This window comes from Aspergillus foveolatus (genome assembly GCF_047715535.1).
Source record: "Aspergillus foveolatus strain CBS 279.81 unplaced genomic scaffold BDW70scaffold_34, whole genome shotgun sequence".
Lineage (NCBI taxonomy): Eukaryota > Fungi > Ascomycota > Eurotiomycetes > Eurotiales > Aspergillaceae > Aspergillus > Aspergillus foveolatus.
In genome coordinates this window covers 23,387-43,010 of record NW_027396098.1, presented here as the reverse complement: position 1 = coordinate 43,010, position 19,624 = coordinate 23,387, and the positions used below count along the sequence as shown (strand labels likewise).

The 19,624-nt window shown below is 49.1% G+C and overlaps 10 protein-coding genes across 10 annotated transcripts; 5 read left to right on the top strand and 5 right to left on the bottom strand.

Annotated features, from left to right (window-relative positions):
• Nucleotides 1-4,388: 4,388 nt before the first annotated feature.
• Nucleotides 4,389-6,336, top strand: BDW70DRAFT_74028 (C2H2-type zinc finger protein). Its single transcript, XM_073744725.1, has 5 exons — nt 4,389-4,426; nt 4,487-5,414; nt 5,467-5,520; nt 5,584-5,757; nt 5,820-6,336. Exons 2-5 carry the CDS (start codon nt 4,608-4,610, stop codon nt 6,156-6,158), a joined length of 1,374 nt encoding a protein of 457 aa, XP_073594684.1. The 5' UTR covers nt 4,389-4,426; nt 4,487-4,607; the 3' UTR covers nt 6,159-6,336.
• Nucleotides 6,337-7,682, bottom strand: BDW70DRAFT_74024 (putative mitochondrial folate carrier protein Flx1). The gene is made up of 3 exons (XM_073744724.1): nt 7,469-7,682; nt 7,137-7,403; nt 6,337-7,065 (listed from the first exon to the last, which is right to left on the bottom strand). The coding sequence occupies exons 1-3, from the start codon at nt 7,584-7,586 to the stop codon at nt 6,515-6,517; spliced, it is 936 nt and encodes a 311-aa protein (XP_073594683.1). The 5' UTR covers nt 7,587-7,682; the 3' UTR covers nt 6,337-6,514.
• A 117-nt stretch (nt 7,683-7,799) lies between these two features.
• BDW70DRAFT_138790 (mitochondrial import receptor subunit TOM7) lies at nt 7,800-8,630 on the bottom strand. The gene is made up of 5 exons (XM_073737287.1): nt 8,530-8,630; nt 8,424-8,470; nt 8,334-8,362; nt 8,236-8,272; nt 7,800-8,181 (listed from the first exon to the last, which is right to left on the bottom strand). The coding sequence occupies exons 1-5, from the start codon at nt 8,554-8,556 to the stop codon at nt 8,160-8,162; spliced, it is 162 nt and encodes a 53-aa protein (XP_073594682.1). The 5' UTR covers nt 8,557-8,630; the 3' UTR covers nt 7,800-8,159.
• A 184-nt stretch (nt 8,631-8,814) lies between these two features.
• On the top strand, nt 8,815-10,293 carry BDW70DRAFT_73989 (U2 snRNP complex subunit HSH49). The gene is made up of 3 exons (XM_073744723.1): nt 8,815-8,933; nt 8,986-9,361; nt 9,416-10,293. Exons 1-3 carry the CDS (start codon nt 8,914-8,916, stop codon nt 10,076-10,078), a joined length of 1,059 nt encoding a protein of 352 aa, XP_073594681.1. The 5' UTR covers nt 8,815-8,913; the 3' UTR covers nt 10,079-10,293.
• A 130-nt stretch (nt 10,294-10,423) lies between these two features.
• Nucleotides 10,424-11,276, bottom strand: BDW70DRAFT_138785 (DUF2015 domain-containing protein). Its single transcript, XM_073737286.1, has 2 exons — nt 10,963-11,276; nt 10,424-10,900 (listed from the first exon to the last, which is right to left on the bottom strand). The coding sequence occupies exons 1-2, from the start codon at nt 11,012-11,014 to the stop codon at nt 10,581-10,583; spliced, it is 372 nt and encodes a 123-aa protein (XP_073594680.1). The 5' UTR covers nt 11,015-11,276; the 3' UTR covers nt 10,424-10,580.
• Nucleotides 11,277-11,329: 53 nt separating this feature from the next.
• Nucleotides 11,330-12,588, top strand: BDW70DRAFT_138783 (60S ribosomal protein L28). The gene is made up of 5 exons (XM_073737285.1): nt 11,330-11,542; nt 11,637-11,731; nt 11,803-11,826; nt 11,892-12,016; nt 12,094-12,588. The coding sequence occupies exons 1-5, from the start codon at nt 11,491-11,493 to the stop codon at nt 12,269-12,271; spliced, it is 474 nt and encodes a 157-aa protein (XP_073594679.1). The 5' UTR covers nt 11,330-11,490; the 3' UTR covers nt 12,272-12,588.
• An 853-nt stretch (nt 12,589-13,441) lies between these two features.
• On the top strand, nt 13,442-14,853 carry BDW70DRAFT_161160 (malate dehydrogenase; the record flags this gene model as incomplete). Its single annotated transcript, XM_073740951.1, has 8 exons — nt 13,442-13,454; nt 13,520-13,575; nt 13,614-13,724; nt 13,777-13,864; nt 13,935-14,312; nt 14,371-14,455; nt 14,510-14,654; nt 14,713-14,853. 8 exons carry the CDS (start codon nt 13,442-13,444, stop codon nt 14,851-14,853), a joined length of 1,017 nt encoding a protein of 338 aa, XP_073594678.1.
• A 239-nt stretch (nt 14,854-15,092) lies between these two features.
• Nucleotides 15,093-16,196, bottom strand: BDW70DRAFT_73879 (trafficking protein particle complex subunit). The gene is made up of 4 exons (XM_073744722.1): nt 15,808-16,196; nt 15,579-15,696; nt 15,425-15,514; nt 15,093-15,376 (listed from the first exon to the last, which is right to left on the bottom strand). Exons 1-4 carry the CDS (start codon nt 16,035-16,037, stop codon nt 15,251-15,253), a joined length of 564 nt encoding a protein of 187 aa, XP_073594677.1. The 5' UTR covers nt 16,038-16,196; the 3' UTR covers nt 15,093-15,250.
• Nucleotides 16,197-16,216: 20 nt separating this feature from the next.
• On the bottom strand, nt 16,217-18,521 carry BDW70DRAFT_138772 (PINIT domain-containing protein). The gene is made up of 7 exons (XM_073737284.1): nt 18,204-18,521; nt 17,931-18,149; nt 17,811-17,882; nt 17,443-17,759; nt 17,267-17,372; nt 16,997-17,222; nt 16,217-16,947 (listed from the first exon to the last, which is right to left on the bottom strand). Exons 1-7 carry the CDS (start codon nt 18,346-18,348, stop codon nt 16,518-16,520), a joined length of 1,515 nt encoding a protein of 504 aa, XP_073594676.1. The 5' UTR covers nt 18,349-18,521; the 3' UTR covers nt 16,217-16,517.
• A 121-nt stretch (nt 18,522-18,642) lies between these two features.
• BDW70DRAFT_138771 (DUF2423 domain-containing protein) lies at nt 18,643-19,614 on the top strand. The gene is made up of 3 exons (XM_073737283.1): nt 18,643-18,912; nt 18,972-19,016; nt 19,071-19,614. The coding sequence occupies exons 1-3, from the start codon at nt 18,729-18,731 to the stop codon at nt 19,214-19,216; spliced, it is 375 nt and encodes a 124-aa protein (XP_073594675.1). The 5' UTR covers nt 18,643-18,728; the 3' UTR covers nt 19,217-19,614.
• Nucleotides 19,615-19,624: the final 10 nt, after the last annotated feature.

Below are 19,624 nucleotides of genomic sequence, written 5' to 3'. Positions count from 1 at the left end.
GGTTAATGCAGTCATAGTGAATCAAAATCTGGTGAAGCCTGCCGCCAATGATACAAGGTTATTGTCTGTAAGCCCGAATGACTTGAAGGCGAAAGATCCTTTACGGGCAGAACGCGGTTATTCGGTGTAATGAATTGGGCCGGCTGCATTGTCCCGGATCTTGATCACACAGTAGACGAACTATGAAAACTGTTCAGCACGGTCCTTGGAAGGAAGGGGAAGGGCTGCAATTGGCGTAGGCTCGTATGTACGCAAGCGGACTCGCAGAGACGAACCTAATCCTCTGTTATGGCTGGTTGCATGCATCAGTACAGCCACAATCTCTCTCAACGCTCAGTCGCAACGCTCTATCGTTCTGAGACCTGATTCAAAGAGCATTTATTTGGCGCTCGAATGTTGAAGAAGGAAAGTATAGGGAACCTCGCTGCCACCTTTTCGCGCAGTTCATGTCACCTGCAGGAAGGAGTCCGTACCTGACGCCTGCGTAAGTAAACACGCTACCTATGTACTAGGAAAAGTGCATTGTGATGTCTCAGTATTCCCGGTGTTGCGCTCCGACTTGACGGTTCCTTTTTCCCCTTAACTGCGATCTTGTCGATCAGGTACCGGTAGGATGATGAGCATTGGAAGGTTAGCTAGAAGACAGTCTGTAGACCAGCTTTGGCCGGAGTTTGCGCAAAGATGAGTCCGCAGGGTCCGCAATACATATACGGTATTGAAACCCCATCGAGTCTTCTATGTAAGTTGGAGACTCTCGGTCTAGGAGCTGGAATCCATTGTCGACAAGTGAGTGTATATCAATAGTTTAGCAACAAACCCTGGGCCTAATGCCATCGGCACCAATGCGAACCATGATTCCAGCCGCGCAGGCATTATTATTGAGAAAGGGTCGGCCCGCTCCTCGGCGGCGACCAAAAGAAAACATAAACGAGGCATCTGGCATCTGGAGTCTGGTCGGAGTAATCGCGCTGACAATGGGCATGACTTAAGCCCCAATCCCGACTCAGCCACGAGCTGTGCTACCTGAGCATAACTGTCTATTTGTGGTCCCGGCCCCGGGCGGACACTATTGGAATGTTTGAATTGAGGAGCTGAGAATGAAGATCCCACTTCGGGCCCATCGTGTTCAGTACATGTTGCGCTGGGGAAGAAGAAGCTGAATGTGCCAGCCTCACCCAGGAGCTGAAGTCCTCATGGATTCTGATGCCTCCCAAGACTCCCAAGAGGTTGAGACTTGGATCTCACCGTCAGAATGATTTGCCCAATCAGGGCTATTGTTGGCACTAGGGGGACAAGTGGTGCTATACCCCATGGTCGGAAGCTGGTCGAGACTTCCAGGGCTTCCAGCAAGGCAGCGGGCACAGTGCACACCGGTACACGCGCTGCCAATCTCAGGGATCCACTACACGCTTATCCAATGAACGATGAAAATCGACGAGTGATCGGACGCTGGGATTTGTGGGGAGGCATTCTAGTGGTCCAGCCATCTGCATCCGCATGCACACATCAATTCATCCTGATCCATAGCAAAATGTGTCGGAGACTGCTCAGAAATCGGTTTTGGGAGAAGTGACGTGACGTTGCGGAGAGAAAGGGGTGACTACGGAGTACAGGTGACTATACTGTACGTCGTGCCCAGTCGGAATGTCAGACAGACTTCTGCCTCCCGTAGGTTGCGAAACGAGTCCTTGGCAAGAACTGCCAGGTGAGTGCAGACAGTTTGTCATATCATCCCTTGGCGGCTGTCAACAAAGACAAAGAAACCCTTGCAGAAATTATTTGTTTTCGCTTTATTTTCTGACAGGAACTGGGCCGAATTCAGCGCCAGTCGCGGCTGCTGCGATCCAAAAGAAAAGGAGCGTGGGGGCGAGCAGATCGAATGAGCGTGCAGCGAACGACGGCACTATTGGATCTCCCGCCGACGGTCCGTCCTGTAGCCTTGCCGAACCTCCATCGATTTACTCGACTCCAATCTGACGCCAGAAAGAAGTACGCCGATACTCAGCAGTTTCTGATCGCCTGTCGCTCGATTGACACGTCTCTCCATGGATGTCAAAGCTATGTCATCCAAGCGACTCAGCCAGCAGCAGGCTTTGAATTCGACGGGTTTCGGGCATCCTGCAGCAGATGCAGCCAGTCTCAACAATCCCGTCAGCTCCGGGGTTGCATTATTAAGGATGACAATGGAGACCAAGAGCTGCAGGGTGCAAATGCTATAGCCCTGACGTCCAAATCACGGAGCAAAGTTTTTTTTTTTTTTTTTTTTTTTTTTTTTTTTTTTTTTTTTTTTTTTTTTTTTTTTTTTTTTTTTTTTTTTTTTTTTTTTTTTTTTTTTCGCTCGGGTCTCATGTCTTTGTTCCATTTTTCGGATCGAAAATAGTAGCCTCCGTACGAATGTACGTATGTTGGTGCACGCATTTTGTTGGGCTAGGTCCCCAAAAGTCCAAAGAGCACGATCCACAGTCGACAGCCTCGCATCCCCGGGAAGAGTCCAGGTGATGATGACTGCCGATCCGCTAGGCAGAGTGGCTTTTTATGAAACCGACCCCCATACAGGAGTTCAGGTGCCTGCGTGGGAGACGAGGGTATCCCAGTGAACAGGAATCATGCCCACTGTTTGTTTATCGTGGCTCATCCGGTGTCTCCCCTTACCTTTGTCGCCGGATTGTTTGCAAGCAGTCAAGCGACAACCTCTACTCAGCTGCTGGCCTGAAGATTCAATTAATTGATCGGTACTCTCAACAGCGACCGAGCTCTGTCCAACAATGACGATCATCACCCTGTCAGTCAGGAACAAACTGCTCGGCACCGTGCACGTTCTTGTGGTTGGATTGTCTGGGTCCATGCTCTGGAGACTGGCCCACTTTCCACCACCCATTCGGGTCAGATGACCTACATCGAGCTATACGAACTAACGAAGCGGGAATCGTGACGATAGTTATAATTCTTGCGATTAATGTCATAAATGGTGGATGCTCAGTGGTCGCCTCTTTTCGGTGTCAGCCAAGCCCGACCGACGGGATTGGGAACTACTCGAACTCGAGGCAAACAAGCCTCGTTTATGATCAGCGATGATCCAAAATCCAAATATACATACCGCATTGAGGTACAGCAAAGGTCGTTCTACTGTGGTATCTTCCGTGGATGCGGTGCGCGTGAATGCCAACCCGATCGGGACAGCGATCGGGACACGATCGGACTCGAAACGAGTGGCCCGTCCTTCTTCCGACTGCCTCACGAGTGACTAGATGCAGTATGTCATAATAATTGACGATTCTCTGCCCCATCGTGTTGGTCTTGGGGCGGGTAGCAGAAAAATTCCTTACTCAGAATCTCGTTAAGGCACTAGGAAGACCAAACTACTACTAGCGTCTCCGGACTATATCTTAGCTGCTCCCCGCTATACTAGGTTTGGAAGCACGTCTTGCCTCTGCCAATCCACATAGATCATGCGGGTGTTAGGTAGCTAGCAGGGATCGTTCCTAGGGCAGGAGCCAGCCCCGGAGGACGTAGGCTTAGGCAGGATGCCTGGTGGGGGCTATTAGAAGAAACCGAGTGTAAAGGACGAGTCGTAATTACTATATTCAAGCTGTTCCTTTTTCTTTTTAGTGATATTATTAGAGATATATATACCACTTTTTTGCTTGATAGGGTTAACCTGAAGTTGACAAGTACGGAGTACGGAATACGGAATTACATATCATTATTCGCCAGATTGTCGTCTCGCTAATATCCAGTTTGCGAAAGGAGGCGCTGTACGGAGTATAACAGACAGAGCTACACCGTGAACAGGCAAGATCCCTGTTGGTTAGCACCCCCGCTGCTTCCACTGCTCTGGGACACCGGAAGGAAGAGGCGGATAAGCAAAAAAAAAAAAAGAGTATATATCGTTCTAGATCGTAGCGTCATGTCAGGGTGCAGGGAACCAACGAAAAAGAAAATAATTATTATTTTATTCAATTCCTCCTTATTTTATTTTATATTTTATTTTTTCTAATTATTTCATTCGGTTTTTTTGAAAAGAGATTAATCCCGGCGGATCGTATTTGCTTATTACTAGTGATCCCCATTGTCGGGATCGTCTTCAGATCATTCCTCGTTGTCACTGCCTGTTAAGCATTTGAGATACTCCGTACTGTTCGTCCAGCCCTGACTCTTGAGATTTTATATACCCGACTAGACGTCCATCAAGTGGAGTCCCTGATCTCTTCTTGTTTATCACGGCCATTTCATGCTTGGTCTTGGAAGATCTGGACCGTGCTAGGTCTCGATCTTGATACTGGCTCGATACTTTATATATTATTTGCTTGTTCCTGGTCCGTTTGCTTCTTTTGTTCAGCTTCAAGCCTCTGCAGAGTATCTCAAAACCACACCAGTGGTGTGGGAGAAAAAGCAAGCCGTCCAGAGGCTCACAAGGTCGTCAACGGTAAGGGATCCAGATTAAGATGTACTCCAGGTCACAACAAGATAACTGATGTCAACACAGGGTCGGCCTTTCTCATCTCTCCTCGTATCATTCCTCAGATAGTTCCTAGGGCAAGAGAACGGAACTGCAGGTTGAGACATCCGGACGACAACAGCAACTAGTCTTGGATCCAACCGCATCAATGGAGACCGCAGAGCCTGTATCGTACGAGTTCCCCGGCCATGCCGTTGGTGCTGTTGCTTCCCGTCGCATGCTGGGGTCCAACATCAACCATAACTTCTCCTTCTACACCAACCCTACAGCCTCGTTTCCATTGCCGTACCACCAACCACCTTCAGCAACATACAGCTTCAGCCATCCTCTCAATACTCATCACCACCATCAACACCACCAACCACAACCACAACATCCCCAACACCACAATCCCCATCACCAGCACCCAGGATACCAGCATTTTTTCGTCCCCAATCACTCGCTCAACGCGCAGTCCGCGCGCCTCGCCTCGGAGCCTCCGTTAGCCCAGCCGATCCCGGACATCAGACCTGCCAGAAACGCTGTCAACAGAGTGTCCGGAGATTCTGTGGCTAAAGTCGAGCAGAGTGCTGCACCTCAGCCCAGCTCGGCCGCCGCAGCTCCTGGTAACGGAGTATCTGCTCAAGAGAAGAACACAAATTCGAGCGAAGTCGAGTTCTCAACAGAGGTGGATGTGTTGATGAAAGCGATCCAAGCCAAGGAAGCCTCGCAGCCGGCAGCATTACAGTCGCTACCGCCATTGCAGCAGTTGACCCATGGAGGAGGAAATGGCTTCGCCCAGGGTTACATGTCAGCAGTTGTAAATCATCGAGGGGCTGTTATTGTCGATGAGTCTCAATCCCGCTCGGCGAAGAAGCGCAAGTACACTTGTACTCTGCCGCACTGCGGAAAGAGCTTCGCTCAGAAGACCCATCTGGATATCCACATGAGGGCCCATACAGGGGATAAGCCATTTGTAGGTTATGAGTAAGACAAAGCCGCAGAGGGCATGTGGCTAATCATCACAGGTCTGCAAAGAACCTACTTGCGGCCAGCGATTCTCGCAGCTAGGTAACCTTAAGGTAAGCTACAGTAGTATTCGCAAAATAAACGAGTGCGGTGCTAACTGAATAAACTGAAAATAGACCCATCAGAGACGCCACACCGGAGAGAAACCTTTCACCTGCGACATATGTCAAAAACGCTTTGCCCAGCGAGGCAACGTCCGCGCCCACAAAATCACCCACCTAAAAACAAAGCCATTCACGTGCCTTCTCGAGGGCTGCGGCAAACAGTTCACGCAGCTTGGAAACCTCAAGGTTAGCTCACAGTCTAACTTTGTGTGACTTGGTCAGCTAACCGGTCTAATTCGTGCGTTTAGTCGCATCAAAATAAATTCCATACACAGACGCTCCAAGCCCTAACCAAGAAGTTCTCCGCTATGATTGACGGCGAACACATGAGCCCTCAGGACCGGAAACTGTGGGAATATTTTGCAGGTCTATACAAGAATAGTAACAAGGGCATCAAGGGGCGTGGGAAGGACCGCAGAATCTCTCCGTCCTCCAAGACGAACGTTGGTGCTGATGGGAGCCGGCGTCCGAGTGCTGATGATCAAGCCCGTCGGGGGAGCTACGAAGATTCCGTATATACAGGCGCGTCCAGCAGCGATGAGGATAACGAGGACCCATACTTCATTGAGAAGCGCGGTGATGAGTGAGGCATCTTCATCTCTGTGATTGACGTCTTCATTCGGTTTTGGAGTTATGTTTGCATTCCAGTTTACCAAGATACCAGTTTCCCAGTTCCGTCTGTTGTCGTTTCACTTGCTAATGTATAGCCGGTATGGACCGACGTCATGATGAATGGCTTGCATAGAACAGGGCGTTCCTCTGACATTAGAATTTCGTGTGTTTGTGCCGCACGGTATCAGTGAAATAATTGTATATACTCTATGTATAATTGCTGAACAAAGGAGTCCTGAGATTGGGTATTGTAGGGTACAGATAAATCAGTATGTCAAGAGGAAGCTGCCTCACGTTCAACTGAATTCGCTGCGACTGCATATCGCAATCATCAAGCGTTCGACATCACCTTCGATAGGTATGCCCTTGTATTCTCATATATCAAGAAAGTGACCCAGGTGCTTGGCAAAACACGAAACAAGTTTGGCCCGAGACCCTTATAAAACCCTGCCAAGCCCTCTGTAGCCCAGATCTTTACAATTGCATCCTGAAGCCCCCGGTATGCGAGATAAGCATCATACGTCTGTAGCCGCGACCGGAGCACCTGATACGGGTACGTTATTGAGCCGGCAAACATTTTTGAGATGCTTGAAATGATGAAGAAATCCATATTGTTGAGCTCTTTCCTTTGCAGACCCCCGGAATGTGCGTTCGCTCGATGCAATTTTAATTTCTCATAAGCCATGAACTGCAGTGCGCCGTGACTGACGCCGAAGAGTGACGGCACCAGTCCTCGGTAGAAGCCAGGAACTCCCTCTGAGCGAAGTATCTGCATTGCGCCTGCTGTAAAGGAGGTATACGCGCCGGGCGACATGGAGCCGGTGGCGAGCATGCGGGTTTTGATGACCCAGATAGGGTTGGTTAGGATGGAAGTTATAATTCCTATGCCAGACACATAGCCCGTTAGTTTCCGGGTTGTGACTCGCTTTTTCTAACTGCTGTTATTGACGCACCTGCAGACCCAGAGGCGATAAAATAATCGGATGATTCCAGCGGCTCCCGGCACTGCTGCGAGCCATTTGGATTGGAGCGCGATCGCCAGCTCCCTAGCATTTCCTTGACATTGTCGTAGAATAAAAAGTAGAGCGCCCAGCTGGAGGAATTGCCGATGAGGTTGGGCGTCAGACCGCGGTAAAATGCGATGAGTCCGCCTTCATTGTGGAAGATTTCGCGGATGACTCGGAGAGAAACGCCGATTCGAGACGATGAGGTTCGGTCGACTGTGTACAGCCTAATATTAGATGTGCTGTAAACCCTTAGGGCGACGTGGTTGGACTAAAAGTACCTTGCAGTCGAGTCTTTATCAAATCCAGCGGGTGCAGACAGAGTGTTGTTGCTGTGCCTGCCGTGAATCCCGCTATGGTTTCCACCACGGATGACGACAAACCATCATTGCCAAACATGAACTTTTCGGGTGTGCGAGGTTGTCACTCAGTGTGTGCTTCGTGAGATGTAACTTCGTGATATCTGATGCTTAGTTGTTCAGTTCTCAATTTTCCGTCCGAAAAGAATTCGCTAGGCGGGCCGAACGCCGAGTAGGAACAATGGCCAGGATCACTCAGCAATAACTTTTGCCGTACTTAAGTACATACAATGCTGCAATCTCTATAGCTTACTATCACTGCTGCCTAAGAGGACATTTCTTATTATGAGTGCTTGTTACATGCTCAGGCTAAGCGGCCCAACATCGCTCTAATGGCAGAATCAAAGCTACTGGAGACAAAAGTGCCCCTAGTATCTCAAATCGAGAGAAAAGTGAACCAGAGATAAGTGCTCTAATTAACCAGTCCCAACATACTCGAAACAAAATACTTAAAAATACACATGAATGGACGACAGACTGCAGTCATCCAAATTGAAAGGGATAAAAGAAACGCCCGATCCGCTTTCAGCCATCATGCCGTATGAAATTCGTCGTAGGAAGGCGGCTGTGCGATTAACGTTCATGATAATTTGGCCATGGGATTTCGTTTAATTTACGCAAGCGGCGAGAAAAGCCTATTTGACGAGTTAGCAGAGCAATAGCATTCGACGGCTGCGATTCATAATTACTTGAAGAGGGATGGCCTGGGGTCGCTGTAGGTGTATCCTTCAGAGAAATATTAGTACAAAACGAGCTGGAAACTTCATTGGCAAACAAGAGCTCATACCAAGATAAAGGATCAAAGGCAGGTATCCACTGCATTTGAATTATGTGAGTTTCGAGGATAGTAGAAGATTGAGCTTTGAGGCTTGCTCACTAGTGGACAGCGACCCTGGAAACATCGATAACCTTGGAGATGCGTTCCTGTGCAGAGATAACTGTCAGCGAGGGAACGACCTGGCGCGGCCATGGTCCCGACTTACCTTCGTTTCCTCGGAAAACTGAACCATCTTGACAATTACTCGTGTTGTAAAGGTAGGTAAAAGATAGGAATTGGGAGAAAGTGAAAGGTGGTTAACTTGGCTCGGGACCAGATTGAAAGGCGGAGAGGGAGTAAGATCTCAAAGTTTTCGGGAGCTAAACCAGTCAGTACAGAGTAGGGAGCCATGACGGTCGATCAAGCTTCTCTCCATTTCTTCCGCTACCACCCTACCTATTTCTCACATTTTCCTAAGCTCATCTTGGTCCTCACATACAAAGTAATTTACTAATTCTCTATCGACCCAATTTGCCATTGGTTCTCCTGCTTACACGCGACTTTTTGCAACGGCTCAAGTACTTCCTGAGTCTTCCTATCAGTCGGCGCAATGTCAGGCGCAAGGCATTGGTATGTCGAACCATTCCCTGTGCTATAGGCCCCGAGCTGACTCCTAGAAAAGGGAGCAGGACAAAGAGGCTACCGTCTACATTGGAAACCTTGATGAACGGGTCTCCGATAGCCTGGTATGGGAGCTCATGCTACAGGCAGGGCGCATCGTTAACGTTCACCTGCCGAAAGATCGCGTCACACAGTCACACCAAGGATATGGATTTGTCGAGTTCAATAGCGAGGAGGATGCAGAATACGCATCCAGGATAATGAATGGAATACGTCTATATGGGAAGCCGATCCGCGTCAATAAGGCTTCTGCTGATAAACAGAAGTCGGTGGAAATCGGGGCAGAGCTGTTTGTTGGCAACCTTGATCCCATGGTAACGGAGCAAGTTCTATATGATACATTCAGTCGGTTTGGTAACCTGGTCAATCTGCCAAAGGTACTCGCCACTTTTTACTTCCAAGTGGTTCGCAGATATTAATATTGCTCCCAGGTCGCGAGAGATGACAGTAATCTATCAAAAGGATATGGCTTTGTGTCATTTGCCGACTTCGAGTCTTCAGATGCTGCCATAGCTAACATGAACGGCCAGTATCTCATGAACAAACAGGTCTCTGTACAGTATGCCTATAAAAAGGACGGAAAGGGTGAGAGGCACGGTGACCAAGCAGAACGGATGTTAGCTGCGCAGGCTCGTAAACACAACGTGCAAGTGCCGACTCAAGCTCTTCCACCGCAATTCACAGCTCCAGCAGCTCCTGCTGTGCCCGCCGATATGTCACGGCCAATGAGCACAGGTCCGGCCGATCAGGGGATGGGAAGAGTTCCAATGCTGCCACCGCAACTTGTCGGCTTCCCACCGAATGTAGCTTCTCAGCAGTCATTAGCGAGACCTGGCCCTCCTTCCGTTACAGCAGCCACCCCCCCTCCGGGTCTCCCAGCACGGCCTCCACCTTCGCAGGCCGGGTACGGAGGGCCTCAAGTGTTCCTACCCCCAGGCCTCAACAACTCTGGCCAGCAGCCACCATTCCCCCCCCAGGCCGCGCCGCCTCCAGGGTTTGCGCCCCCAGGATTTGGAACACCTTCAGGAAGCTCTGGTCCGCCACCACCATTGCCTCCTGGGTTTCAGCAGCCAGGGTATGGTAGGGGACGTTGACCCTTTCCATTTCCATCTGACACAAGCTATATTGCACACCAGATATGACCAATCCAGGAAAGCAATAGAGAGCAATTCTCGGTTCATTGCTGAGAATATGGTGTACTGAGCCTGTCGAGCAACGCTGACTCACTCGCGGACTCCGTCGCACTGCGAATTTTCGCGTACCATTCACGGACACTATGGCATCGGTCATTACTGCAATGGGTGATACGTAATTGTGATGTATAGCTGATCTTATATCTTGCCCAATCCACACCTTCTTGGTGAGATCAGTTCTATATATGCAGCCAAAATACTACCACAATTCTCAGGCCAAATAGCCTCTTATCTGCAATATGACTATATGAGGTACTGCATTAGCATGCGCTACTATTGACCGGCTAGAAGTGGAGATACATACAATCACTGAGTGGGCAGTATTAGGAACTACTGAAGACTGCGCAAAAATAGCTTGAACGCGAGAGAGATGGAAACGAAAAGGAATAGGTAACAGAGCTTGTCACGAAAATGATACGAATTTCGGATCTTTGGGCCGGCCGTCAGGGCCAATATTGTTCTTGGCAAACCGCTGCTCTGTATAAATCCGTCGAGCTTCATTGAAATCGACCCTTTGACGTCTCATGATATTCAGAACTTCGCGCTTGCCGAAGGCATCCAACCCGGCCCTTTGGTCCCCATGCTCAATATTTGTTGAGAGGTCAAATTCAGACGACGTGAGTCCCGCCGCTATGTCGTCGGTGAAACTAGCTGGTAGACGATCGTATATATAGTCAGGAACGGGAAGAAGTGGTAGCCATCGCGAACGAGTGAGATAAAGAGCTGTAATATGTCATTAGACTCGTGATTAGAGGCACAGGGCGTGGTTGTTTCAGGTGACGTACCAGTGCCGCAAATAACAACGAGTAAGGCAAGGAAGTAGAAGAGATAAGCCATCTCGATGCTTTACTTGGAAATGAGAATCGATTATTCAGTGACAGGTATTAGTGATGTAGGTCAAGTACGATATGACCGCACAGTTCAGAGGCTAGGGTGCCGTATATCAGAAACTAATGGCCGTCAAAAGGGCAGATATCACCGTTTCGACAAGAGTTGCAGCAGTCAGCGTATCTAGACAGAAAGAACTACGCAAATGCTCTTGTACTTAGTAGTAATCGGTGGGCTGGAGCCTGGGAGTCTGCGGAAGAAGCAGGTGTCGTGGCTGGGTTAGGCTCCTTGTCGGCCCTAATCCTCAGGCTCTAAAACAAGGCATCAAGCCCTATACCCGAATCGGCCCGCTTAGCGAGACTGCGGTATCAACTCTTGGCATTGGCGCACAATCATCCACGGAATTCCAGTGGCTCCAAGCTAGGAAATCGGACTTGCGAATTCGATCTGTGTCAATAACCTTCAACTCCAGACAGACATTCACGATGGCCGCCGAAAGATCGAACGTTTCCAGCGACCTCGTTTGGCAGCTCACCCGTAAGTAGACGAATCTCGCTCGCGACCTTGATTTCAGGTTGAAGCGGTCCGGTTTGGCCATGAACAGCAGGTTGACTCAAGAAAATCCGTACAGGTAACCAAAACGCTTATTTGGTCAAGCGTAACAGCCACGGTGGTGTCCAATTCTCGCGCGACCCTCTCAATGTGCTGAACAAGCATTCTTTCAAGGTATGAGACGCTTAGTCTAAGATTATAACCAGGATAAGGAAAGCATCCACTGACGGTAACTGCTATGCTAGTACGCTGGTTACTCCAACACCAAGGTAAATCTCGCAAGCCTCTTTCGATGATCAACCTCTCGCGAGAATGGGTTTTGACTAGCAATCAGGCCATTGGCGTCCAGGCCACTGAGAACGGTGGTGTTGTAACCATCACCAAGAAGCCCGGCACCTCCCAGCAGCCTGCTAAGAGCCTGGCTGTTGTGACCTACGGCCCTGGCGCTTCCAACCGCAAGTAAGCAAATACCATTCACTGATTATTGAGCCGAAATTCGGATTTGCTGACTGGCTGGTTTTCTCCGCTGCATACAGGATCTACAAGGGTGTCGCTGACCGGACTGCTAAGAATGGCTACCGTGCTGACCTCCGTCAAGAGGCTGTTTCCCGTGTGAGCGCTATCCGCCGCTCTCAGAAGGCCAAGAAGGAGACCCCTGCCAGGAAGCCTCGCGGTGCTCAAGCCAGGAAGGCTGCCGAGCAGGAGTCCGCGTGAATCAGTGCGGCTGGGTTGAGGGATTGAGAATATATGACTTTGCGAGTCCGACACACTGGCGCAATGCCGTCTAGCGGGAAGTGACGTCCATGTATTTTAGCAAGAATTGCTATTGATTCACTCCGCGACGATTGGCCCCGTAGTTGGGACCGGGGAAAGGGAGGGGATAAATAAATAACAGAAAACCCCTTTCGAAAGCAGGAATTATCAGAAATGCTGTTATAGTAACTGAGGGCGGGAAAAGAATGAGCCCTTATTGGTGTAGACGTAGTCCCCTCGCTTTGAAATACTGATCCTGGCATTTGGATGCTCTGCAGCCGTTCGTCGGCCCGAACCAAGTGGCATAATGGGACCTAAGTGTGGTGTCGCCATCCATTTGCCGCAGAGGAAGTCGATACCCGCCTTTTCCCGAAGTGCAATGCTCAAATGGGGGAAATCGGCCTCGCCCCTGTTATCGTCAGCAACCCAAGGAATCGACGACAATCGCCGGAATACAGCTGGATGCTTTGCCGTCATTGCGAATTCAACCAAACCATCGCTATACCGTGACCTGCCCGCTGGCATGCTGATTCAACAAGCGGATGCCCAAGATCGATTCTAAATAACATGAAGGGTTGACAAGTATGGCAACAAAGGAACAGAGATCTACTGTGTAACCATATCGGGCGGTATCTCGCTCGCCTTCATTGTTCTACTCATACCTAAGCGTCGAGTGCCGGAACCGTACTGTAGTCTTTGTAGATCCGGCCGGAGTGACGGAGTAACTCCCCACATGTGATTCTCCAGTCAGTTGCAGTCAAGGGATGACAGTACATAAATACGGGAGCATCACCACTGCACAGCTCTCAAGTATCCCCTTCTGTTACGTTTCATATTCCTCAGTTCATCTTATTTTGTCACAACTTCGTCCAGTTCTTCTCACCGACGTAAGTAGCAGGAATAGTCTTGTCACGGGCTTTCCCTGTTTGTCCCACCCAGCTCTAGGCTTACCCCTCATTTTACCCCTCCACTGAACGGCAGTCTGAGCTTCCAAATCCCAATCCCTAATTCTCCATCATTCGTCTCCAACTCACCATCTCAACAACCAACAACAGTTTTCTCTTACTCCTCCGAGAAGCATCGTTCTAACCTCAGCCTCTTTCAGTAAAACCCACCTCCCCTACTTACATTATGGTCAAGGCTGGTATGTCGTCAACAACCCCCTCCCCGCCCTCCTTCTCAAATGAGCGCGGGATCTAACGTATATAGCTGTTCTTGGTGCCTCTGGCGGCATTGGTCAGGCATGTATACCTACCTTCTCGTATGTGCCGCTACTTGATGCAATTCTGACCGACGTTCCCAGCCTCTATCCCTTTTGCTCAAGGCATCCCCCCTTATCGACGAGCTCGCCCTTTACGATGTTGTCAACACCCCCGGTGTTGCCGCTGACCTCTCCCACATTTCTTCCGTTGCTGTACGTCACGCCGACATAAAAGCAGTCATTTCATTGACTAATTCAAAGACAGAAAATCTCAGGCTACCTGCCCAAGGAAGATGGCCTGAAAAACGCCTTGACTGGCACTGACATTGTCGTTATCCCAGCTGGAATTCCTCGTCAGTACAATATAATCCATCGGTCTATATCTCCACAATATTAGTGGCACTAATGCTGTCCGGTTTCTAGGTAAGCCTGGTATGACTCGTGATGACCTTTTCAAGATCAACGCTGGCATTGTCCGTGACCTTGTCAAGGGCATTGCCGAATACAGCCCCAAGGCTTTCATCTTGATCATTTCAAACCCTGTCAACTCCACCGTGCCCATTGCTGCCGAAATCCTCAAAGCCGCTGGCGTCTTTGACCCGGCGCGTCTCTTTGGCGTTACAACGTTAGATGTTGTCCGCGCAGAAACCTTCACCCAGGAGTTCTCCGGCCAGAAGGACCCATCCGCAGTGACGGTCCCTGTTGTTGGCGGTCACTCCGGCGAAACTATTGTCCCCCTCTTCAGCAAGGTTTCTCCTGCCTTCCAGATTCCGGCAGACAAATACGATGCGCTTGTCAACCGTGGGTATTCCCGTAAAAGTCTGAGCAATAGTGTTATGTCTCACTGATGTTCGCATAGGCGTCCAGTTCGGTGGCGACGAGGTTGTCAAAGCCAAGGACGGCGCCGGCTCTGCCACCCTGTCCATGGCTTTCGCTGGCTTCAGGTCTGGCATCCTATGTGTTTTGGGCCGCAGCATTCAATGCTAACTTCTACACAGGTTTGCAGAGAGCGTGATCAAAGCCTCCAAGGGCCAGTCTGGCATTGTCGAGCCAAGCTACGTCTACCTACCAGGTGTGCCTGGTGGCGAGGATATTGCCAAGGCCACCGGCGTTGACTTTTTCTCGACTCCCGTCGAACTTGGAGTGCGTATTTGGAATTGAGGTCCCTAGCTATCTGAGGTAACGCTAACAATCTAAATAGCCGAATGGTGTTCAAAAAGCCATCAACATTCTCGATGGTGTCACAGATGCTGAGAAAAAGCTCCTTGAGACGGCTATCAAGGGTCTCAAGGGCAACATTAACAAGGGCGTCGAATTCGCTCAGAGTCCCCCACCAAAGTAAACGCGCCCTTCCCCGTCCTCAATTCAAGGCTCCCATGCATTGGTCGGTCATTGTATGCAGCTCGCATTCCTGCTCTGACTGAGACGTACCTTTGGCGGTCCTCCCAGACTTGCCGTCCCTGAAGAAGCTTCGCTAATCGCTGGTATTTGAAAAAGATAGGCTTTGAATCATTAGAAAATGATATACGGCGAACGGTTGAGGACGGCCGTAAAAATGTTTCGGTTAGTCTGCAGCTCGCATGATAGGAACAAAACAGCAGAATCAATGTCTTCCTAAACAGCATAAGTCATGTAGAGCTCTGCCCAGTTGTTTTAGTCGTAGATGAAGCAGCCTCCAGTCGCTGCCAGGCGGTCCCCCAAGGTTTGAAGAAGGCGCGCAACATAGATAATGGCATTCCTTATTTGTTGATTGTCTTTATCTGGAAGGTGGCCCCAGGAAGTTCCGTGGTTTCCGCCTGGACAGTCGTATGAACACCCAAGTTTGATAATGCACCACGAATGACACCACAAGGAAACCACAAGTACTATTCCAGATTAGACTATCTCAGCATGGACTACATGGGTTATCTTACCGCTTGTGCCCTAGATAGTGCCTCGTTCCTTGAGGACATGCTCATTTTCGCGAAAGGACGGAAGGAGTTGTCTGTCAAAACATAAACTCCCTGAAATGAGATCTCAATGTCAACTAGAGACCTCAAAGTAGGCCAGCTGTCAAGCAGCACTTACGCGATGATTTGTTTTTAAATTATCGATTTGCTTCTTGAACAATGTCATCCATAAATCCTTGCACAGGAATTTGATGATATCCAAGTTATCCGTGAATCGCGGTCGATCCCGGGAGAACCTGCCGTAATGCAAAATGTGCTCATTAGCATTAAGATCTTCTAGGCATGGTTTCTTCATACTGTTTCCAGCAGCGACACCTGAAAGAACTTGAAAACTACTGTGTGCACACCTTTCCGCAAGACCTTGCCCGACTCTATAGCCCAGGGACTCAAGGCGGAAGAATGCCGTTTCTTTCGTTTCTTCGTCGTCCAGTAATCTTTGGTCTGCTGCTAGGTCTTTCGCCATTCGTTCTGCCATCGGAACCAGCTCGATGAGGAGGAAGTCTAGACATGATGCGCTGAGGAGTCGGTCTTGGGAGTTGGACGGGATTGGGTGGATGCCGGCCACATCGAACGACATGACTGCGGGCGTTTCAGGGATTGGCACGGAGTTGTTGATGATAGACGAAATGATGAAAGATGGAGGTCTATTTAGGAGCCTTAGTAGCTATTGGGGCTCTATATTGCGGAGATTGTGTAGGTGACGACGGTTGATTAAGCTCGGTCTGGAATATTGCGGGCCGACGCATCTAAGGAGTAGACATATCAGCTGGTCAGAAGACCACCTATTTTAGCATATTAACTATGAATCATCTCTATAGAATTTGATTCATCCATTTGAGTCAATTTATATTACAAAGTTACTTTATGCAGGCCACAGTGTATTGTACCTCCACGGAGTCAGTGGCACAATCTTCTGCTAAAGTGTTTAACCTGCTTCCTGTTGAACGCCAAAATGGCCTATATGCAATTGCCCTCCTATTCCCCCCAAAAACCACGCCATAACGCCGGGAAAGATGCACCGCTAGATAAATCGTGCATGGGACGGCCGTCTTAAGGATTATTCTGAGGCAAACGTCGGAAGTGGATACCCGCCCGTGCATGAGCTGCGGGGATCCTGTCTGGGCAATGGCCGATGCAGATGAACTGCCTGCCTTTTCGGTGGTCTTATTGGGGAATCGTCATCATCGTCACTACCTGTAAGGTCAATGACAGGCGCTGGTCGTTTGCTGCTCGACCATGCTGAGGACTGCTCTCGCGAGGTAGCTGGTGTCTGCCGCCACAGGTCCAACGAAGGGAAGTTCTCTTGTTTTACAGGTGTAACTCCGGGTTCTCTGATCTCAACCAGCTCGTCGTCGTCGGTTGCAGGTGTAAAGGTGCCTGGCCCAGTCGCTACCGCCTCATCCTTGGGAGTTGACCATTGCCCGTTCGGTTCTATAATTACCTGCTCAACGTCGAGCGGCGTTGAGCGGAGTATATCGTCCACGTATCTAGAAGGTGAGAACAGCGTCAATACAAGAAGGGACATTGGGAGCTTACTGGTCAACATTTAAGGACTCATAGCTCGTTGCTTTTGCGCAAACCGGACAAGACCATGTTGGTGCTTGTTCTTGCAGTTGGAGAAACGACGATGCGTCAAAGCACTGATTATGCGTGCATAACACTGAGCGACATGGCACCTCTATTCGTCGAGTCGAGAGCGGACACTTTAGCGACATCACGGTCGATGTAGCGACGATATCGGCATCTTCGGCTTTGCTTTTCACTGAAGGAGTCAGCATTTTTCATCCTTTAAATGGTTACGCGTACTTTCTTGGAGCACCTGCTCCCTCGTAATTGTCTTCCTCCGTTTCAGTTTATCCACAAGCTCTTCGATCGCCGTACACTCAACCAGATTGGCTACAATGAAGAACCTCTGAATCGCAGTTAGTAAAATTAGCTTTTTTTTTAAAGTAAAAAAAGGAACAGGACTTGAGTCTGCTTACTTTCTGGGTTAGGGCGTACGTCATCACAACGTGGTTCGTATAACCAGCTTTTTTTCGAATATAATTTGTGATATCTGCTGGCCTTGTAGTACCGGGTTTATTCTTGAGGCCCCTAAGATTAGCCTTCACCTCATCAAGATTTGCCTTGAGTTCGACTTGATGAGGAAACGCAATATCAGACTTGGTGAACTGATTAAGTCCAGAGTCCGCGGCGCAGAATATCATAACGCGTAGCTTTGGTTCTGCAAGTAGCCTGGATGCCACATCCGCGTCGAGGTGAATCTTCAGCTCTACGCTATCTCTAGTATGTTCACGTGCTGCTCTCGGCTATTAGGGTCACATCCCATAACTCTGAGGGATATTCTCACCTTTGCATTCTATAGTGGGTGTGAGCTGACGTATTATCTTATAAAACGGACTGTCCTTGAATATGAGCGGCCCTAAAGATCATGAGATACAAGCCCTAAAAGCGCTGCAGAAGATCATACCAGGTACGGACCCATGCGAGGCTACGGACATTCCTAGGGGTGACTGTCTGTGGTGCGACTGTACTGAATGACTGGTTGGAATTTGTTGATAATAGTGGCCTGGCACTGGTGGCTGTATCGAGGGAGACGGAGGCATTGACCGATGTGCAGTAGCATAAATAAATTTCCTGAGACTGTCATAACGTCCGAGGCGGCCAGCTTGAAAGTGTCCCTCGAGGGCTGGATCATTAGCATCGTGATTGCAGTTATTGTCATAGGGAAGGATGTACAAACCATTGATGATCCGCACTTGGAGTGCAGCTTTCAACCCAGACACCGCCAGCCCTTCATCCCTTAGAATGTCTTTCAGTTGCGCATTGGTCAGGGTCTTCACCAAAGCAATCACACTTTGGAGCTCAGATGTCTGGCCAGAGGCCATCGTGGCGACGGATGTACCAGAATAGGCGCTAAAGGCTGGATGTATATTAAAGCGCAGAGCTCGGGCAAGTATACTTCACTATTAAAGGCTCCCTCTGATCAGACCCCTTAAGAGACATTTCAATTTCGCGACCTATAAATGAGAAGGGTGTGATGTTGATTAGAACAATGCCGCCGCGGTCACTTCAATTTGCTGGCAAGTCTGGAACTCCCGCAACTGGGTTGGGTGCGGAGGTGAGAGGCGGCTCCGAATCGGATGACATAAGACTGTAAACTAGAATAGTTGAATCGAAAACTTTTTCTCAAACGATAAAACCTCGGCGGCGAATACTCATATCCAACCTATTTCCTTGTGTTCTAGCCCGCACATCTACAACCATAATGGCGAAAAGTGTTCGTGCCAGCGTTCAGAAGCGCAATAAAGCAAAGCTTCGCTCTACAGTTTTTGGCCCTGCTGTGGATGCCCGCACCGAAAGGTTGTCCGCAAAGCTACAAGAGCTTGCTGCTCAGCCTAAACCTAGAGCTCAGGAAAATCCCAATACAGTCACCGAGGCTACGGATATTGGTATGTGGCCCGTTTTAAAGGCTATAAGGGAAGATTGGCTCTAATAAACAACATTTCAGTTACGGAGGACGAGAGTAAAACAAACCCGTCCGGAAATAGTGAATGTAAACAGACATCGGTGTTTTTCCCCTATCAATGCTGATGCATTCTTTCTACAGCAATGGACATCGACTCTTCGAAAGTCAGTGCCCGTGTTCGTTCGCAACGCTCAGGACGAATTCAGAAACATCAGAGGAAAAACCGTTCATCGATCGTTTTCAAACCACACCCATCGAAGACCAAGAAAATGCACAAAAAGAAGTAAAGCATGAAGTGCTTTTTTGGCTGCGTGATCAGTAACACTGTTTCATCCAATGACCACCAGATCCAGTGATGTACATAACAAGAAGCTTCCTCGACTCTCAGCCCTTGATCAAGATTTCTGCTTGCGAAATAATGTCGACAAGAGCTTGAGATCTCCAACGACCACTTACCACCACAGGTCGCTGCATCGGAATCAAATCGCCGAGGATGACGAGAACAGTGCCAGACTAAGCTTCCCGCGTTATTTTCATAATGAAAGTGCTGGCGATGATTGTATTCTTAATCTGGCTATGCATTTTGTGCCCGTTCTCAGCACAGGCACATTTTCAAATTTTAAATAATACCTGTACCTAGATGCAGTGATAATGTTATCGATAAGCATTGATTTTCTTGGGAAAATAGGCGGTGA

Excerpts from the sequence above, each read along its gene's own strand:
- BDW70DRAFT_138772 (XM_073737284.1), bottom strand. The coding sequence starts at position 18,348 with ATGGCCTCTGGCCAGACATCTGAGCTCCAAAGTGTGATTGCTTTGGTG. Across the intron at positions 17,760-17,810 it reads ACCCACTATAGAATGCAAAG|CACGTGAACATACTAGAGAT; the intron begins GTGAGAATATCC and ends AGCCGAGAGCAG. Across the intron at positions 17,223-17,266 it reads GGAGCAGGTGCTCCAAGAAA|TGAAAAGCAAAGCCGAAGAT; the intron begins GTACGCGTAACC and ends TGACTCCTTCAG.
- BDW70DRAFT_74028 (XM_073744725.1), top strand. The coding sequence starts at position 4,608 with ATGGAGACCGCAGAGCCTGTATCGTACGAGTTCCCCGGCCATGCCGTT. Across the intron at positions 5,521-5,583 it reads CGCAGCTAGGTAACCTTAAG|ACCCATCAGAGACGCCACAC; the intron begins GTAAGCTACAGT and ends AACTGAAAATAG. Across the intron at positions 5,758-5,819 it reads CGCAGCTTGGAAACCTCAAG|TCGCATCAAAATAAATTCCA; the intron begins GTTAGCTCACAG and ends TCGTGCGTTTAG.
- BDW70DRAFT_138771 (XM_073737283.1), top strand. The coding sequence starts at position 18,729 with ATGGCGAAAAGTGTTCGTGCCAGCGTTCAGAAGCGCAATAAAGCAAAG. Across the intron at positions 18,913-18,971 it reads CACCGAGGCTACGGATATTG|TTACGGAGGACGAGAGTAAA; the intron begins GTATGTGGCCCG and ends ACAACATTTCAG. Across the intron at positions 19,017-19,070 it reads CCCGTCCGGAAATAGTGAAT|CAATGGACATCGACTCTTCG; the intron begins GTAAACAGACAT and ends TTCTTTCTACAG.
- BDW70DRAFT_73879 (XM_073744722.1), bottom strand. The coding sequence starts at position 16,037 with ATGTCGTTCGATGTGGCCGGCATCCACCCAATCCCGTCCAACTCCCAA. Across the intron at positions 15,697-15,807 it reads GGGCAAGGTCTTGCGGAAAG|GTTCTCCCGGGATCGACCGC; the intron begins GTGTGCACACAG and ends GCATTACGGCAG. Across the intron at positions 15,377-15,424 it reads CACTATCTAGGGCACAAGCG|TACTTGTGGTTTCCTTGTGG; the intron begins GTAAGATAACCC and ends AATCTGGAATAG.
- BDW70DRAFT_138790 (XM_073737287.1), bottom strand. The coding sequence starts at position 8,556 with ATGGTTCAGTTTTCCGAGGAAACGAAG. Across the intron at positions 8,471-8,529 it reads AGTTTTCCGAGGAAACGAAG|GAACGCATCTCCAAGGTTAT; the intron begins GTAAGTCGGGAC and ends ATCTCTGCACAG. Across the intron at positions 8,363-8,423 it reads TCCAGGGTCGCTGTCCACTA|TGGATACCTGCCTTTGATCC; the intron begins GTGAGCAAGCCT and ends ATTCAAATGCAG.
- BDW70DRAFT_74024 (XM_073744724.1), bottom strand. The coding sequence starts at position 7,586 with ATGTTTGGCAATGATGGTTTGTCGTCATCCGTGGTGGAAACCATAGCG. Across the intron at positions 7,404-7,468 it reads GATAAAGACTCGACTGCAAG|TCGACCGAACCTCATCGTCT; the intron begins GTACTTTTAGTC and ends GGCTGTACACAG. Across the intron at positions 7,066-7,136 it reads TATCGCCTCTGGGTCTGCAG|GAATTATAACTTCCATCCTA; the intron begins GTGCGTCAATAA and ends TGTCTGGCATAG.
- BDW70DRAFT_73989 (XM_073744723.1), top strand. The coding sequence starts at position 8,914 with ATGTCAGGCGCAAGGCATTG. Across the intron at positions 8,934-8,985 it reads ATGTCAGGCGCAAGGCATTG|GGAGCAGGACAAAGAGGCTA; the intron begins GTATGTCGAACC and ends CTCCTAGAAAAG. Across the intron at positions 9,362-9,415 it reads ACCTGGTCAATCTGCCAAAG|GTCGCGAGAGATGACAGTAA; the intron begins GTACTCGCCACT and ends TATTGCTCCCAG.
- BDW70DRAFT_138785 (XM_073737286.1), bottom strand. The coding sequence starts at position 11,014 with ATGGCTTATCTCTTCTACTTCCTTGCCTTACTCGTTGTTATTTGCGGC. Across the intron at positions 10,901-10,962 it reads CGTTGTTATTTGCGGCACTG|CTCTTTATCTCACTCGTTCG; the intron begins GTACGTCACCTG and ends GACATATTACAG.
- BDW70DRAFT_138783 (XM_073737285.1), top strand. The coding sequence starts at position 11,491 with ATGGCCGCCGAAAGATCGAACGTTTCCAGCGACCTCGTTTGGCAGCTC. Across the intron at positions 11,827-11,891 it reads CTGGTTACTCCAACACCAAG|GCCATTGGCGTCCAGGCCAC; the intron begins GTAAATCTCGCA and ends ACTAGCAATCAG. Across the intron at positions 12,017-12,093 it reads CCTGGCGCTTCCAACCGCAA|GATCTACAAGGGTGTCGCTG; the intron begins GTAAGCAAATAC and ends CGCTGCATACAG.